At 42.8% G+C, this 18,773-nt stretch overlaps 1 protein-coding gene across 3 annotated transcripts in view; it reads left to right on the top strand.

Annotated features, from left to right (window-relative positions):
- COL5A1 (collagen type V alpha 1 chain) overlaps positions 1-18,773 on the top strand; it is a 237,398-nt gene that overhangs the window by 42,919 nt on the left and 175,706 nt on the right. For all 3 annotated transcript variants that reach the window (XM_044992343.1, XM_044992342.1, XM_044992344.1), the window contains exon 2: positions 12,298-12,465. In XM_044992343.1, coding sequence (XP_044848278.1) covers positions 12,298-12,465 — 168 coding nt within the window. The remainder of the gene's footprint in view (positions 1-12,297; positions 12,466-18,773) is intronic.

Consider the following 18,773-nt stretch of genomic DNA (forward strand, 5'->3'; position numbering starts at 1 on the left):
AGGCTGAGCATTGTTTCTCAATCTCTACAGTTTGGTCACCCGTTATTCGAAAACAACATTTTTCATGACCCTTTGACATTTACTGTAAAAGTAAGAGTGAAAAATGTCTTGATGCTAAGCCTATACAATTCATTTGGGTGTGTGTTTTGAGGGGCTGACAGAGAATACTTGACCTCGAAAGGTAAAGATGTGCGGGGAGTGATGGGGGGTGATGTGATACCTTTTTTAGGTTGCAATAAAATTTTCAATGCCCCATGACTCTGGCGCCTCTCCGATTGCCTTTAACGACTTCCCCCACCCCCCGTCCCTTGGGATCATAACCCACTGGCTGAGAAATACCTGTCTGGAACTTTCAAGCAAGGATTCAGGTTGGAACAGAACAAAACTCCACCCTCTCATGCCTCTGTGGATTTCTTTTAACTGTTTGGAAAAACAAAGCTTTGTTTCATTCTTTGGTTAACATGAGTTTATAATGCACAGGTTAGTCCTGGAAATAACCCACGCTAGATGCCATCAAACGGTGCAGAACAAACAATCTACATACTTTAGATTCAGAATGGTATTAAACGAGAGATGAGAATTTTAGGAAGGCCAAAATTTCATGTGGGTTCCTAATGGACTCCCTCTCTCTTCCAAAAATATCCCCAACCAAAAACCAACAACAAACTACAGTTGGCATTAATGGCAATGTGGCTGGCAGACTCAGCCAAAAGACTGGGACAGGAAGACTGAACTGTCCCGTGAACCAGACAGATAGTCCTTCCAGGCCAGCCCTGAAGGTAGGCTGCAGGGCACTGCAGGCTTGTCCTGTTGCTCTCATTACTGCAAATGTTTTTAAACAGATGGCTTTGATATCTCAGGATGTCAAGCCAGCACCTTTCACAAGCAATGAAATGAACTCGACAGTTTATAAGTGCACACTGGGATAGGTTTTCCAGATGTGTCCTCTTCTCCCCCCCCCCACTTTTTTTTAACCAGAAAAATAGTTTGTCTTTTACTAAACACACCCCACGTACCCTGTTTGTAAGCACCTGGCATCTCAGCGTCGATAAACTGCTAGTAGCTTAGGAAATTCCAGTGAGAGTCTCAGCTCTTCTCTGTTGCTAAATGGGCACTGTTTCATTTAAAAAATTAAACTACCTTGAAATTATTTTAAGAGTTCCTTATAGAACTGAGACCATTTAGATGCAAGTCATCATTGCGGTATTACCAGCTCTTGTGATTGTATCCAGAGTCTTATGACATTTGGTGTTTTTTCTTAAAGCCCCTGCTCCTGGAGTCATGTGCTCATCTCAGCTTTCATTAAAAAAGAAAAAGTAACTTTTGTGGATAGAGGAAAGTTTGAAAATGTGACCCCTAAAGGCTCAAGAAGGCAAATAAAACCTCCAAAATATATTATTATTATTGGCTTAAAAATCCTGGGATTTAAAAATAATCTCATGATTGTTTGAGGGATTTATGATTTTTGAGCACCTGGGGTTTGCTTTACTGGTATTGTATGCTGCTGCAGTGCAGTTTAGACAGGAAAATGGATTCATAGGGTGACTACATGGAGGGCTTGAGTGGGAAAACAAGGAGAAGGAAAAAGTCAATGCTAGTAAATGGCACCATGTAAAGAAATGAAAAAGCAACTGAAAATTGTCAGTCAATAGCACCTCGGGGGCGACAATAATTTAAGTGTTAAATTCAGTCATGAGTCTCAGCTATAATTGCTTTCCTTGGGGATTAGGCATTTGGGGGCATTATATCTCTGAATTCGATGCCTAGAAAAATAAAGGGAGAGAGAATTGTATAGTGGTTTGTTACTGGTGAATTGGTCATTTTTCAGGCAGTGGACTCACAGCTCCCCACAAGTAGTTAAGTGATTTATGTATTCTAGCACTTGGTAAAAAGGCCCAGCAAAGTACATAGCTTTAGGTAGTAAAATTGAATATTACAGGTAAAAGCTACTGGTAAAATATTGTTTTCTGGGCGTTTCAAAGGGCTCTAGGACCCATCTCCCACTGAGTTTCAATAGAGTTTAACTCCCTTAGTCTCCTGTGAAAATAACAATTACCTCTGTTTCCAAACTGATTCTGATTTGCAAAATCTCACTTCCTCCAGCCACTCCAGGAACTGCAGTGTTGACACAAAAAGAACTGGGAAATGTCCATGTAAATCTGGGCTTGATGGGATGACCTTTCTTAGTGGATACACCAGTTTTAGAGAGCATACAAATACCAAAAAATGCCACACAGTTTCCTCAAATTAGGGTGACCAGATGTCCCGATATTATAGGGACAGTCCCGATTTTTGGGTCTTTTTCTTATATTGGCTCCTATTATCCCCCACTCTCTGTCCCGATTTTTCACATATGCTGTCTGGTCACCTACCTCAAATGCAGTGAGAAGAGGGATTATTACAAGTGAAATGGGGCATAAGATAAGATGCTTCAGCAAATAAAGATACAATAAATTGGACAGTCCAGTTCTGATTTCAGTTACACTAACGTAAACCAGGAGTGGCTCCACTGAAGTCAATGCTGTTACACTGATGTAGGAGAGAACAGAACCAGGCCTAGAGAGAGCTGTGTCTAGCTGAGATGCGTGGATGAAATTTGAATCTGTGTGATCATTCAGGCTTCCCCCTGAACTTGAACTGAACCTGTTTTGAGAACCAACATGCATTTCAATGACTATTTACCCCTATTATTTTTCATGTACACAAATGGTCATTGTGCTTCTAGCCTGTGTCTGGGCCCAAAACGTTGAGTGAAGAGGGGAAGCAGCAAAGGTGTCCTAGGATTAGGAAGGTCTTTTCTCCCAAGATTTCCAGCACAGATTTGCAGACCCCAGAGAGCTGGATAGATTGGATCAGCATCCATCACTAGCCCCACCTAGACTGCACATCCCTGTGCTATGTCTCTCGCGATAAATGAACAGCGATGAAAGCCATTGAATCAAATCTTGAAGTCCTAACACAGCTTTTCCTCAGTTCTTACTTTGGCAAAGCTCCCACTGACTTCAGATCTAACTGCACCGATTTTTAGATTGTAAACTGCTTGGGGCAGGGACTGTCTTTTTGTTCTGTGTTGTACAGCACCTGGCACAGAGAAGTCCATGACTGGGGCTCCTAGGTGCTACTGCAATAGAAATGAATAATAACAATTGACTAGGTTCAGACTCAGAGTAGAATCATCAGCATTGAATGTACTGTTAATATCTTACTCCTTGTCCCCTTGTTACGTGCACAGACCTGCATGTATCTGAGCACAGCTAGATGTGTGCAGCTAACTGAATGGCATCCACTGTCATAGCTAAACCTGGGTTCTGTTAGAGTTTTAGTCTATATTTTGCTCCTTGACTTCCAATGTGTAATGCCAATGAAAAAATCCCTTGTTATTGCATATGTCCAGAAGGATCAGAATTACGTTTTCCCTGCCTAAAATTATATTTACAGTACAGTCAAGGAGGGGGAAAGGTTGGTATTAACAACCCAAATGTGTTGGGTGAGGTGTTTACATCTAGTTATGTGAATTCATAATGTTCCAATTTTCACCTTCAGACTTTAATGATACTTTGGTTTCCTTTCTAGTTCATTATAGGCTCTTTTGTGATCAGCCGGGAAGCACTGCTACTAAGTCGCATCTGGTGGTTTTGCAGTATTACAGGGGATTACTGTCCGCCGGGGCGGGGCAGGTAATGCAAACCGCTTGCATTTTGGCTGGAGTTTGTGTTCAGACCACCAGCCCAGAAGTCAAAGGACTCCGCTCCAATAACGTTTGGCATCAACACTGCTTGATTTTCTTAAAGAATCTTGTTAAAAAAGGGCATTGTGTGCATTTGTGTGTCTGCAGCCTGAGGAGTGGAGTTACTAATTTAATAGTAGCGCCTGCTAACCCCAGTTTTAGCAGGTAATTAACCAATTAGAGGCCTAATTAACTCAGGAAGGTTGGCCTTGTGGTTAAGGCCCTGGCCTGGGACTTGGAAAAGTTGTTTGATTCCTACCTCTGTCACAGTGTGAACTTGGGCAAGTCACTCGGTCTCTCTTTGCCTGATTTCCCCCTAAGTAAAAATAGGGAAATAATACGTCCTTTGTCTGCCCCCTCTAGCAGTTCTTTGGTGCAGGCTTGTCTCTACAGCATCTAGTACAATGATCTCAGCTGGACCCTGAAAAACGCTACCATAATACAAGTAATAATCGTAACAATGATTCTTCTCTCATTCGCGCCTGTTTTTAAACCAAAGCCAGTGTAACTCCCTCAGCATTCAGTAGAGATACTCTTGATTTATGCTGATTTAAGAGAGCAAAGAATCTGGATATATTTCTGCTCTTTGCATCCTCTGGCATGATCTGGGTATGTTTACCGCTCTTTTAAAGTACTTATGAAAACGGGTAGATTATAGGGCCAAAGCTGGCTTGTCAGTTTTGTTGGCCAGTCTTGCTGCATCTTGATGGAAAGGATGATCTTGTGTTTAATGTTGCATAGTAATGTTATTCATGAAAAAGCAAGCAAAAAAAAAAAAGAGAACATTTAGAAGGCAGTAGCTAATTCACTTCGAAAATCAAGGCCAATCTCAGTGCCACGAACGTAAGAAATACACTATCAAGTCAGTTTTGATTCAGTCCAGTCCCTATCCTGCTGTCTCTGGTTCCATCGCAGATTTTGCCATGGGCTGTTTCTGGGTTTCTCTGTTTTGTTTACAGGGGGCCCCAAAAGCCCAGTGAAATAAAATTATTAGTTTGCTGATGTTGAAGGACGCCGTGTCTGGGTGAAAATCACCTCTGTGCAGAGAGGCAGCATTAGGCCAGTGGTTCTCAAACTTTTGTACCGGTGACCCCTTTCACATAGCAAGCCTCTGAGTGCGATCCCCGTAATAAATTAAAAACACTTTTTTATATATTTAACACCATTATAAATGCTGGAGGCAAAGCGGGGTTTGGGGTGGAGGCTGACAGCTCGCAACCCCCCATATAATAACCTCACTACCCCCTGAGGGGTCCTGACCCCCAGTTTGAGAACCCCTGCATTAAGCCTTATTTCAAGGGATTGAGTGACATGCCAATGGTCCATAGGCCCTCGTGCTGCCTCTCAGCATGGCTGGAATTTCCTCCACTGTGTGCTGCTTTCAGATATTACTGCAAGCCAAGAACAAAGGTAACTGCAACAGAATTGAATTGGGTTATATGGTTCCAGTCACCATACATCTCTGGACCCTGGTGTAGCTATTGGAGTCAGTGGAGTTACACCAAAGGCGATTTTGTTCCATTATTTTTAGTCACACCTTGAACTTTTGAACCTGAAAATACAAGGGGTAACTTTTTTTCCCTCTTTTCACTGACTCCTTTTGTATGGTGCAAAACACATGCTGTAATACAGAGGAAGTCCTAATGCTGTTGTTTGTAATAAAAAGACAAGATATTAAAAATAAAATAAATCGGGTTGTTTCTCAGAGCGGAGAAGTGCTATCCTAGGAATAGTTTCTGACCTTTCATATTTAATACTGCTCAGTCCTTCCCCTTAAATATTTTTAACTCCTATGGAGAGACAGTATCTTCAATTCAGGAGCCCAGTTCCTGGTATTCAATGGGAATCCACATGGAAGGTCCCTGCTGGACAAGAGGAGAGGACTGTGTACTGACTGACCTGTTCTTTTGGAGATTCAGGCTGGTCCTCACACAGCAGACATCAGTAAGGATTTTCATTAACTGCTGTTACCAGGCACTGGACTCCAGTCCCTCCCTCGGTTCCTTTGGAATCCAATCCCCCAAAACGCCGAAGCACGTGTTCAATATTCCATGCTGGGTTTGTGCATTGAACATGGAAACATCCTTTAATCTTTCAGAGGGGTCTCCGTGGGTTTGTTACAGGGTGGCGTATTAAATCTCATTTGTAAAGCAGCACTGATTGCAGGCAGCGTATAATACAAGGCTCTCGTTCTATGCTGAAGAGCTTAAAATGGTGCTGCTCTTCAGAGCTCTTGGCTACAATGCATTCCTGAGGATCAGTGAGGTACGGCCATCCTTGAAAACAGCATCCTCCCACAGCTGCTCAGGCTGGGCTACAGGATGGTATTACTTGCCTTTTGTGAAGGACTAAGAGTTTTTTTTCCCCACTACCCAGTGCCCTGGATAAGATCATAGATCTCTGGCCCATCAGCAGGGATCCCAAACCTGGCACCAAAATGATTTCCCCTGGTGCCCACATGAATTATGAAGGATGCACCTCTCTCCTATGGCCAGCAATTCTACATAGTAACTCAAACTTCCAAATTAATAAGGTTTCACCGGAAATAGAAGATCTTAGGTTCCCATTATGGGTTCTGCTGTCTCTCTTACATAGTAACCCAGGGAACAAAGATGCTGTACAGTGACATCCTTTGGAAGCTACCTAGGATGTAAGATGGTACTGTAAGCTTTATGGGTGCAAGGAGAGGCATGTTTAAACCATGCAGTAATTCTTGTAAGAGTCTTGGCCCTAGTTAGGAACTATACCTGACTGAAAATTCATGGGCTTGATTTTACCTTTGGTGTTGGTGCAAGTACTGTCTGTCGCTCAATTTATATACAGCACCTACCTCAATAGAGCCCTTCATCTTGGTTGGAGCCTTATTGCTGTAACATACATAATAATACAATAATGTAGAGCTCATTAACTATTGTGGGACTTTGTTCATCATTCAGTGAGAACATCAGATGTCTGTGCATAGTTAACTCATCCCAAAACGATGGCATTCAAAGCTCAGCCAAAGGGAATTTTCATGGTCTCTGTTTCAAAGGAAATCCATTTTTGATCAGCATGTCAAAGGCACATGTCATGTTTAACTTCAAATGGTGCCCATGGCCTTGCTTTCTTGTTACATTTAATTTTATCTAGTAATGGTCCAGTATCCTTGAATGCTTTCCGGGTGATGACAATTCATGTCGGTGCATGCGCTCCTAGCAAATAGCATGAACTTTTGATGAAAGCAATCATGTTGGCAGGTTACAGAACCTTTCGTTTACTCCAGACACTGCTTCTCATTGGTAGCGTCATTTTCAAAGGCAATTAAAAGGAAGGATGGTCTTATGGTTAAAGCTCTGGACGGGGAGATCTGAGTGCTAAAGACTCCTTGTACGACTTTGGCAAGTCACTTCATCTTCCACGTCCCAATCCCCCAATTGTGAAGTGGGCTTAATCCTGTTTTTTTCCCACCCTTGCTCTGTCTTGTCTACTTCGACTGGAATCTTTTTGAGGAGGGTCTGCTTCTCCCATATTGCGGCCACTGGAAGCTCTTTTAATACAACCCATAGCATTAGCAAGAATGATTGGTGAGATGTTCTCTGGCATAGCAGGTCTCCTTCACAATTTATAGGAATAATGATTGGCACTTAGGGCCCTGCAAACATAAATGATTTGAGCCTCACAACAACCTTTTGAGGTGGGTAAGTTTTAGCATCTCCATTTTACAGATGAGGATAGAAAAGTAGATATCCATCTGAGCCAATCACCTTTTTATGCACACTGGAGAACCTGATATGCTATATTCAAACCCCGGGATTGCCACATATGAGTCCCTTTAAAAATGTACACAGCGGGGAAAAGGTGTTAATGAATTGTCAGTTTGCACTTTCCATTTGCCATAATATTCAAGTTACCAAACCGGCCGACATATCACGGAAGTCGGTGTTACTTGAATCATTGGATGCTGGATGTTGTTTGATTAAGAGATGACTCTAAGACTCTTGTTAGTACTATGACAGAGCCTAGTGACCACAGCTGAAATGCAAGCCCCTTTGTGCTAGGTGCTGTACAAACACATAGTGAAAGACAAGCCCTGCGCTGAATAGACAACAGGTGTCAGAGAGGTGACTTACCCAAGGTCATGCAACAGGTTGCGGGAAGAGCTAGGAACAGAACCTGGGTCTCCTGACACCAAGTCTACTGTCCTACCTACTAGACTGCACTCACTGCCCTAAAGTCCTGCAGTCCCTTTAGAGTCTGCAGACGGAATTGTTCCTAGCAGGAAACCCATACGTTTAGACCAGTGGATTAATTAAGAAATCACAGTGAAAACATCCTGTCTCCAGTTCCGCTCCTGGAGATGACTTGTTCTCACTGGAGGTAATGGCACCTTTTAGAGATATTTACACTCGCTCCAGATGGGCTTTTAGAGGATCTATTATTTTGCAGCCATTTCAAATCTGTTGCTGATGATGTATCAGCCCCTCTGCTGCTGACTTTTCTGGGCAGCGCAGCACACAAATTGTTTTCCCTAGTCAGTCTGGGAAGTTAGTAGAGAAGCAGAAAGAGCCACAGGGTCTGTCTGGGTGTCCAGCAGAAAAAGAATCCACTTTATATTCATTACGGCCAAGTGCTACCTCTTCTCTACTGCAAAGAACACTACATATGGTAGATGTGCTTTTCTGTGCATAGTTTTTTTAGGCCCTTCTCTTTTACATCCTCAAAAATACCAGGAACTCATGGATATTTCAAAATATTTCTAGCTAATGAAGATGACCCCTAATGGTAAATGTCTGTATTCTGAAACAGTATAAGATACCTCCCACCATTCCTTATCCCTCCGACTAATTTAGGCATTTGTTAAGTACTCATCACGGTTTTAGATGCTTTCATGGCATTCCAGTCTTGGATACAGCAGAAACTGGTGGAATAATATTTTCAGGTGATGAAAAACCCAAAAGGGATTTTTTTCTAGTGCACTGTACATTAAGGGTCTATTTGTCAATAGTTTTAGACAGAATTAATAAATGATTACTAGATATTAAAAAGCATACTAAAGGCAGGAGAAGGATGTGTTATACAGATGGTTATAAGCACATCAGTAGAGAAGGTGTCATAGACTGGCAGATAAAGTTGGTGTTATAGGCTACCTATATGTTATAAGCAACTGGTTGGCCTCTATAAATCTATTACAGTTGATTAAATTATTTTTTTAAATGTAATAATGAATTAACCCTTTATAAATGACTTATACATGTAAGCTTCAAACAATATGTGATTTCCACTTCCTTTAATTTATTTATTTCTGAAAGGAGGAAGAGGGCGTGGGGGTTTTCTATTTATTTGTCATTTTGTCATTTTCAACTTGTATACTACTCTGACGCATGGACATAATTTATATGTATAACCTCTGATACCAGAAACATGGGGGTCTAATTTCTGTCTGGGAATGAAAAAATTATTAAACAGTTTATGTAGTCTGTAAGTATTAGCTTATCTTATTCATTCATAATTGGTATATGTTCCATTTAATAGACCTATTTGTCAATCTCTTATCATTTATGTGTGTATTTATTTGGTTCAAATTCTCAAAGTGGCGGTAATCACAGATTATAAAATAGGCTTGATCCTGAGATAAGGCGTATTCTCTCTCTCTCCCCATTTGAAAGGATTTCCCTTACTTTATTTCTCTGTGTCACTAATGTTGGAAGATCTGTCCTCTTCCAGAAAAGGAGCTATCACGCATCTGGCTGCTGGTAGTGATTGTATTATCATTGGATCGTTCCCTGAGCTAATAACAAGTTGGCACTCTCAGCCACATATATCACACTGCAACGCTGTTTCAAAATGTCTGTGGATGCTGGGCGCCAGTTTGCTAGAGGTCATTGTTTAGGATTTCAGTATCAAGCGAGCTATCTGATATTTGGTTGCGTCCTTGAAGGTTGAATAAAATATTTCCTCTGGGAAAATAATTTGCTATGAGAATAAAACTGAAATGTACTGTCTTGGCAAGGCTAAATGAGGCTTTTCAAGCAGAGATTGCTCTGGGCGGTGCCAAATCGTTGCTGAGTTGGGTGGTTCATCTTTTTGACAGCTCTTGGCTCAGAGTACTGGGTCAAAATTCACAATAATGTATTGTAAATGTTTACGGTCTGTTTTGGTTAATCCAATTTGCCATCTCTGTTGCTGATGTGAAAAATGCCAGATTAGCCAGTTAATGGTATGCACCATGCATGCTATGTCACTGGTGTTTTAGAGGTTTAACATCTGGATGCAAACTAACCCCCAATTAGCTAGGACTGATGGCTCTGAGTGTAATATCGAATCCTTCCATTAGTGATTTTTCAAGGTTTTTAGCTAAAGCAAATGCTAATAAGGATGTGATCCTATGAGATATGGTAAAAAGGCCCACCGGGGCATTACACCTTTTGCTTCATGTTGTTAGCAGGAATGATTCCATTGCTTATTCTGATGCATTATTGCATACAAGACTATAGGCAGTGAATTCCACTGAAGATCATGCTCCAGGCTGTTTTATATTGAAATAAGAAAGCCTTTCTCCCATTGTCCTTTATGCTTTTTGTGCAATATGCGCACCTGCTGCAGTCTGCCTCCCCTGCCAGCACAGGTGCCTAATCTGCATAGTTTTCTCTGAATTCACAATTCAAGTGGCAGGCTCCATGCTGGGGGAGAGAAGCAAGAAATGAGCTTTTCTGGCATAGACAGTAATTGGACACTTCTTGTCTTGTAATGCTTAGATCCTTTCTATTAATTACAATAATTTGTATCATAGTAGCCAGAGGGGATTGATGTGCAGAGGTCAGGGCATGTCATTACTGTAGGACCTGTGGTGAGACGTGATTAAGAGAGTGAATTTTATGGTGTGCTTGACTCAGGTGTGTGGTCAGACACAAGGCTGAAATTCAATTGCCTTCAGACATTGCAAATGTACAGTATTGCTACCGCCACCCAAAACTCACTGTCTGGAGTGTTTCCTTTGGAGCTGTACAAAGCATGGGGCAGGATTTTCAAGAGCACTCAGCATTTACCTAACTGCTGTCATTGAAAGCAATGAGAGTCATGCCATTGACTTCAACTGGAGTGGAATTATGCCAGTGTTGTGCACATTTGACATTTCCACCCATTGTGCTTTCAGTTTGCATTGCTTTCTGCAAGCCTTTTTTACTTGCAGTACATTTGTACACACAGGGGATTTTTATTAGCTTATAAGAAAGGATCAAGAACCTGAGACTTGCTGCTGACGCTACATGTCTTTTTTCCTTATGAAGTCTGACACACCCAACTCCTGGGTAAGGATTCTGGGTAATGTAGTCAATCCAACAAGCATTTCTTGTACTATACTTAAAAAGACCACTAGAAGGTGGTCAAAACTCTGTGTACACATATTTCAGTTTTATAAAATTTAACCAAAATCTTCATCTGAACCCAAGTTTTGCCTCACCTGACTCACTCAAAACCAAAAGCTTTACAGGTCTGGACAAACCTGGCTTGAGTGTCAGGTTTCTCAACCAAATCAAAAACTCTTGAGTTTTGCGTGGTTTAAGTTGTTACAGAAATGTGCATGGCTCTAGCATTAGAGTTATTGCTAAATGAAAGCAATTGTGCTCAGTATGGTAGCACCCATAGATGTTTTCAGGCTATGGTTGCAAGATTATAACAGGGTTCAAAAAAGAACAAGATAAGTTCATGGAGGATCGGCCAATCAATGGCTATTAGCCAGGATGGGCAGGGATGATATCCCTAGCCTCTGTTTGCCAGAAGCTGGGAATGGGTGAGAGGGGATGGATCATTTGATGATTCCCTGTTCTGTTCATTCCCTCTGGGGTCCCTGGCATTGGCATCTGTCGGAAGACACAGTACTGGCTAGATGGACCTTTGGTCTGACCTAGTATGGCCGTTCTTATGCTGGTTTTTTTGAGTGCTACGTTACAGTGGGAAGACAAATACGTCATTCTAGGAGAGAGAGTGATGGTTGGAACCTCTGGGGGTCCCTGTGCTCTGTCACTGGAGGGGAGGGCAGAGGTTTTGGCAAGGAGAGAGGTGACCTGGGGAGGAGTTAGCCCTGGAGGGATGAGTCACTGAGCTGGACCAGGGCTGTAGAGACTGCTCTAGCCATTGGGCATCCAGCTTCAAGCTGACATTGGGAGCAGTCTGTCTTCAGATTTGAAGATGCACAGAATATGCATCCGAGTGATACCACAGATGTACAGTGCAGACAGCTCCTTAGGTTCTAGAGTACCTGACCGGAACTCTTCTCTACTGCGACCAGTTAATACCCTGAAGCCTGATTATTGATAAGCCCATTATCCTAACTAGCATGACTGTAGATGCTATTCTTATACATGTATAAGTGCCTAAACTATTCCTCTCTGCAGTGAATTAGTGTCTCAGATCAGCAGCCTGTTGTTCTAGTTTTGAAGATGACATTAGCAATGTATTTGCTATTCATTTATTAGAAAAAAATCGGTTCTGGTTTAAAACGATTATTGATGATTAGTATTATTATAATGGATCTTTGCGAACGCCGATACTTTTGCCTACTAATTCTGGTTTCTCCTCTTTTCTTCTTGCAGCTGAACCTGCAGATCTCTTGAAGGTATTAGATTTTCATAATTTACCTGACGGTATCACTAAAACAACAGGTTTTTGCACAAGCAGAAGATCTTCAAAAGGCGCAGATGTTGCTTTCCGAGTAACAAAAGATGCTCAGCTTAGTGCACCAACAAAGCAGTTATATCCTGGTAAGTGAAACCTTTTGATTTGGGACTGCCTGTGAAAATATCTGATCTTTTCCCCTACGTTCTAGAATTGCACTTGAAACACTGCATGCTTTTTTCATTTTGTGTCTGTTTGGAAGGGAAATAGTCTACCCTTTTGGGGAGATACGGAGTGCCTAATCATCTAATAATGGTAAAATGGCTACACTCATTTCTTCCTCACTTCGTCTGAACGGGGTGGTACATCATCCAGCGAACACGCGAACACTGGCTAATTACATCTGTTCCCATCTCCGCTAACAAGCTGGTGTTTCTCATTATCACAGGCTGGTATCCAGTTGTGAATAGAGACTTGGAAGGCGCAAACATTAAATCAGAACACCCCCCATGAGTCCCAGTTCTTATTGGAAGAAATGTTTAAATATTAATCAGAATCTTATTATAGAAAGAAAATAGCATTAGCCCCCATAAATCCAGTGAGTAGCAGGGTGCTTATTAAAAACCAGCTACACTACAGACACATTTTTAATTTTGCATTAGGTGATGAAGCATTACATTTAAAAAGCAAAAATTTCTGTAAACTGAGAGCATGGGGTCATTGCTTTAAATGGGCTAATGAATTAGGGCTGAAACTGTCTAGCTAAAGTACTTATATGGCCCAATTTACTTTAGTATCTGAGTGCCTCACTGCTGGGAGTGTCTTTATCCCCCCAACACCCACACGAGTGAGGGAGGTGCTAGTATTCACATTCTACACATGGGAAATGGGGCACAGAGACAGCGAGTGTCTAAAACTTCCTAAGTTCGTATAGGAAGCCTGTGGTGGAACAGGGAATTGAACTCCCGCCTCGTGTGTCCGGGACGTGCTTGGTACACACAGTGGTTGGAGCAGGAGTCATGCCTGATGGTCAGAGCAGGAGCTGGGAGCCCGGGGTCAGAGGTGGAGTCAGAGGCTAATTGTCAGAGCCATGGATGAGTGCCAAAGTCAGAGGTCAGGAATTGGAGCTCAGGGTCAGAGCCAGGTTATGCTGAGTGACAAGGCAGGAGAAGGGCTGGGGCCAGGGCTGGGACAAGGCCGGAGCAGGACTGGAACGAGGCTGGGAACAAGCAGGCACAGGAGCGATCACAGCCATGGGCAAATGCTTTGAGCTGCTGCTGCTGCTGGGCTTGAGAGTTGGTCTGCTGACTCCTCCAGCAAGTCAGGTGGGGTAGCCAATCGGGCGGCCTACTGCAGGCCAGCGGTGCTCCTCAGGTTGCCCGGAGACTGGCTCTGCTGCAAGTCCCGATTCCTGACATCCTGATCCCTAGGCTAGCAGCCTAGCTGCTGGATCGGTCGTCATCTGTATAGCGAAGCCTTTTCTCTGGCTCTACTGAGTCCTTACTCCGACCAAATTCTCATTCATGTCAATGGAAGTTTGACCTGAATAAGGACACTTGGATTTGGCCTTTAGTCACTACAGCTCACTAGTCCAAATTCATCCTGGGACCTGGTGCAACTCGATAGAGTCAGGGGTTAAATCTGGAATTGCCAGGGATCAATTTAGCCCGCTGTGTTTATCGTGGCTTGTATAAAGCATGTCATGTGGATTTCAGGGGCAGATGAGATATATACCAGCATGATCATTAACACAGTCATCCGCTGAGAAATACACCTTCCTTGCATAAGGCTTAACAACTAGTAGGAGGGAAAGTGTGTGTGTGTGTGTGTGAGAGAGAGAGAGCAAGCATGCACATATGCAGTGGAATCCTTAATCCAAGGAGACAGATATACACATTACTTCAAAAAGTTTGTAGAAGAATTGATACAAAACCCACTAGCTAAATCAATGGCAACATGGGATGCTACTACCAGTCCTCTTAAATGTAAATCATGTTCTTCCAACCTCATGCAAGGGCAAGAAAGACAGAGGAAGACATTGACTTTCAATAGCAGCAACAAAAATGCAGTAATTTGCATTCCTGTTGCATAATTAATGTTCTCTGCATTATTTGTGCATGTATGTTTAAGGGTGAAACATCCTAGATTATAGCCAGGACATTTCCTCTAGGAGGAAAATGAACCACACCAGAAAAATTAGGGTCTCCTCAGATGCACTAATAGCAAAGGACTAAATTGGGCCTTTAAATAACCATTCTACTCTGAAAAGTGACTATAAAAATGGTACCTTCTTATGCAACAGATCTGGTATTTGTGGGTATCTAGAGTTGGATCTGATGATTTTGGTGACACAGAATGAGTTCTGACTGCTTTTTAATCTATTAAACCCCACAAAACTAGCATGGCTAAGAGAAAATGAGTATGCTTTCCTTCCTTCTCAGCTCATCAGCAGAGTTCTTTACTAGGCTCCAGTTAGTTACACCTCTGCAAACTCCTTTGGGGAACTGCCCAGGTATCACCAAGGCTATATTTAGAAGACAATAAGGTTGAACAGGTGTCACTTAAAGGTCTAATTTTGCCTTAATTACTGACCATGACTTTTGAGAAGGAAAGAACCCAGTCCTACTCCACAGACTTGAGTTTGGTGGTTGTTAAAAGATGTTTCTCTTCGTTAATGGACTGCGTTTGACACAGATATCATGAGGGAGAGGGAGAAAAGAAAGAATCTCCACTGTTCAGTCTTTACAGCCACCCGGTCTCTTTTCAGTGCCCATGCACTAGTGTTAAGGGACAACCTATGGGATCACGGGACGTGGCTGTTAGGTGGAGTCCCAGCACCCTAACAGGGATTCACAGACCCATTATGCCATGTTCCAGAAGTCAAGCTGCCGTGGTGGAATGTGGATCTGTTCTGTTCCCGGAAAATGAAATGCCAGAGCATGCCGAAGATGCTGTCTCCGAACTACTCACTTGCAGCTAATTGTTTTGGCACGGAGATGGCTGAGTGCAGAGGAATAATCTGTGCCTCGCTTGTGCCCATACCCTACTCCTTCCCCCTTCAATGGCCTTTGAAAAGAGCCGCTGAAGATCGGGGATATTTCAGTGGACACCGCCCCATCTGTAAAATGGTTCGTTCTCATGCTGTCGCTTGGACAGCACAGAGGCCACCAAATGCTTTATGCACCTCCATGATGTTCTGTCCCATGCCAAATCTGGCACGTTATGCGGTAAGGTGCCTATGAGGGACAGGGTCTGTTGATGCTGTCCAGCCATTGGGTTTTAGGCCTTTTGGGGCTGAGGAGCATCCATTTTTCCATCCTGCTTTCATTAGGTCAATGTCTAAGATGATTCTCGCAGGGCAGTTGGTGGGCATTTGGAGCAGGTGACCGTATCACCTAAGGGGGGTTGGATAATCATTTTGAGAGAGTGGGACCTGTTTAGTTAGAAAACGGTTGCCTGCGTTTGCCTTGGATAGTATGAAATCTGTAAAATGGGGACATTAATATTTAGTTAACTCACAAGCGTGCTGCCAAAAGCAGTTTATAATGATTTGAGCTAGAGTGGCACTCAGCCTTGAGGGGATATTGATACAATGGGCAAAATTCATTACTGGTGTAATTCCCTTGATTGGAGAGATGGGTGCTCAACACCGTTCAGCATGAACATCGTTGAAAATGTAGAATGGTGTATAAAGGCTTGACCCAAAGCCTGTTGAAGTCAATGGGCGTCTTTCCATTTATTGCAATAGAATTTGGATCACGTCCTATGTGCTATTTTGTTATTAGTTTTATTGCATTCTGAATGGAACCCCCTCCACATATCATTAGATAGCCTGGATCATTTCTAACCATGACAGGAAATGCATTGTTACTTTGCCAGGGTAACAGAGCAATAACAGAGTCATGTCGGCCATAATTTATCAGTTATGGTTATTTGAGCTGAGAAACACATTGCCATGGAGACATTTTAATAATAATAAAACAATAAATGAAAAGCAGCGTTTTAGTGATTTGGCAAGTCATTGAGGTTGAAAAGTTCTGTACGGAGGGTTCATAATGAAATTCTCCATTTTTATGGATCATTTTGGATGTGAAGTATTTTACATAAAAGACCCCAAATTGTTCTCCATAATTGTAACCAGGAAAATGTCTGCATTTGATTTGAAACGGCAGTGATATGAGTATACACGCGGAAGGAAAGAGATGGCACAATTCATCCTAGGGCAGGCACAGTTATCACATACCTTCATTTCTGGGACCATGTCTTGGCTAACATAAGTGTAGGGACGGGGATCAGGCACTTGATTTCAATGCCGCTGCATCCCTTTACATCAGCTGAGGATCTGGCCCCATATTCTTTGTTGAGTTACTTTTCAGAATTCTGATCAGTGGCATCCACTTGCAGATGGTATTACCAAAAGGATTGATGTTCATAAGATGAGCCAGACCCTCAGCTGGAATAAACTGCCCTTGTTCCAGTGAAGTCACCAGCTTGGTGGACTTGGTGCTGAACAGGACTATTTAAGTGCATGGGGTAGACCTCTCCCTGGGGGCTGAATTTCATTTCACACCTTGCAGGACAGTAATTGTTTTTCTTTGTTCCGGGCATTCTGTGTGGATTTGGTGGCTTTCTGCTTTCTCTTTTGTTCTCTGATTACAGCTGAGTACCTAGAGTGGATTTTAGGTGCTAACGGAAATGAAAATGAATGATTGAATGAAAGGAGTTTGATGCAAAGGAACTGGCAGATGTAAATTCCCCAGGACAGTGGAGAAAATTATCTGACAGTCTCTTTCTTATGACTTCCTTGCCTCTGTGTTCAACAAGTCCTGCTGTGGTCTCATACACTCCCCACACTTTGAATAAGGCCCACTGTAGCCTAACTAGGTCAAATCCCTCATTCAGCCCTTGGGCATCCTTTAAGAAAAGCCTGCAATGGGGAGGGAAACCTGTGTGAAGCTGCTGGACACTTGGGATAACATTTTTGTGGTTTAGATGGCTGTGAATTTACAGCTTAAAAAATTAGCCACAGGGCTATTACTTCCCCACACACTGCCAGGCACCACACACAGATGTTCACATCGCACACGCGACCCATCACAGCAATGCCCTGTTCCATTCTGGCACTCCTGCGCTTAAGATTTCCTCAGTGGATAGGCGCAAGAGGACAATTATGTCCTTCTTTGAAGGCCTTAGCCCGAGGGACAGATACCCTTGCAAGTGTTGTTCTATTGTTAGAATATAACATATTAAGATGACAGAAATACACACATTTCACAGTCCCTTTCTCTATAATAAGCTAAAGAAGTGCCCCCGACCCCTCCTTTAGTTAGTAATTCACACCCCGTGCATATTGGAGGAATTACTTTTTGGAGATGGACGTGGGTTTTGCCATTTGGATTCATCTCTGGAATCTGCAGTGCCGCTGATGGAGGGAGAGGCAGAAAACCAAACCAACCGCGGTTTCAGATGCCAGGAGGCGTATACAGCTCTGGCAGTTATAAAACTCATGTGCTGCCTTGCAGCCTTGGGTTCAGTTGATCTGCAGTCTCTGAGGATGGAACCCACCCTTGTCCAAATGACTGGATCGAGCCTATGCACCACGTCAGTGAAGCCCTGTTTTCAGGGCTTAATTACAACATGGGCGTTGCAAGAATAAAGATGAGATCCCACAATACAATTGTGCTCGCTTTCCTGACCCTAATCTCACTTTAATCCCCATGTGAAGGATGACACGGGCCACGGTATCTCTGTGGACGATTGGCATGAGAAGCCGTCTTTGCCACGTGCTTTTCAAAGCTCAGTCAAACCAAAGTCTCTATTTTATTGTCGGATTTATTTTTGCTTTTAGATTTTTGCTGCCCATGCTAATGCAGTGAGCCAAAGCCACAGAATGCTCTGTTCTTGCCTAAATAGACAAAATAGACAACAACTGATTTAAAAAGCCCCAGCAAAACAGCAAAGCACCTAATACATTGCATGTGTCTACTTAACAGGGGACATTTTTATAAAAATAATCCCAGAGTTTCCAGCGTCTCTAGATGCTGTGGCACAGCAGATCTTGTCTCCTAAGAAGTTCCAGGGCATACCATGGAACAAAGTGGCATAAACGCTACAGATTTACACCCATCACTTGCAGCAGCAGCACCTTAGTGTCCCATTGGAGGTCTCCCATCCAGCAACATTGAGGCCCTCCTCTGCTTAGCATGGGAGTTGGAACGTGGTGTGCCTGTAGTTTCAATGGTAAAGACCGAAAAGGGCTCATTGATCATTAACGAATGATCCCTAGCAAGGTTGACCGCTGAACTGGAAGACTGACTGAGCCCTTAGAATAGAAAACTCTTTTCCATGGGAGCTGCTTTTCACCAAAGTTTCTGCTATCTTCTCCCCGGGCTTAATCTAAAGGGACCAGATGTCCTGATTTTATAGGGACAGTCCTGATATTTGGGGCTTTGTC

Source organism: Mauremys mutica, chromosome 18, assembly GCF_020497125.1.
Source record: "Mauremys mutica isolate MM-2020 ecotype Southern chromosome 18, ASM2049712v1, whole genome shotgun sequence".
Taxonomy (NCBI): domain Eukaryota; kingdom Metazoa; phylum Chordata; order Testudines; family Geoemydidae; genus Mauremys; species Mauremys mutica.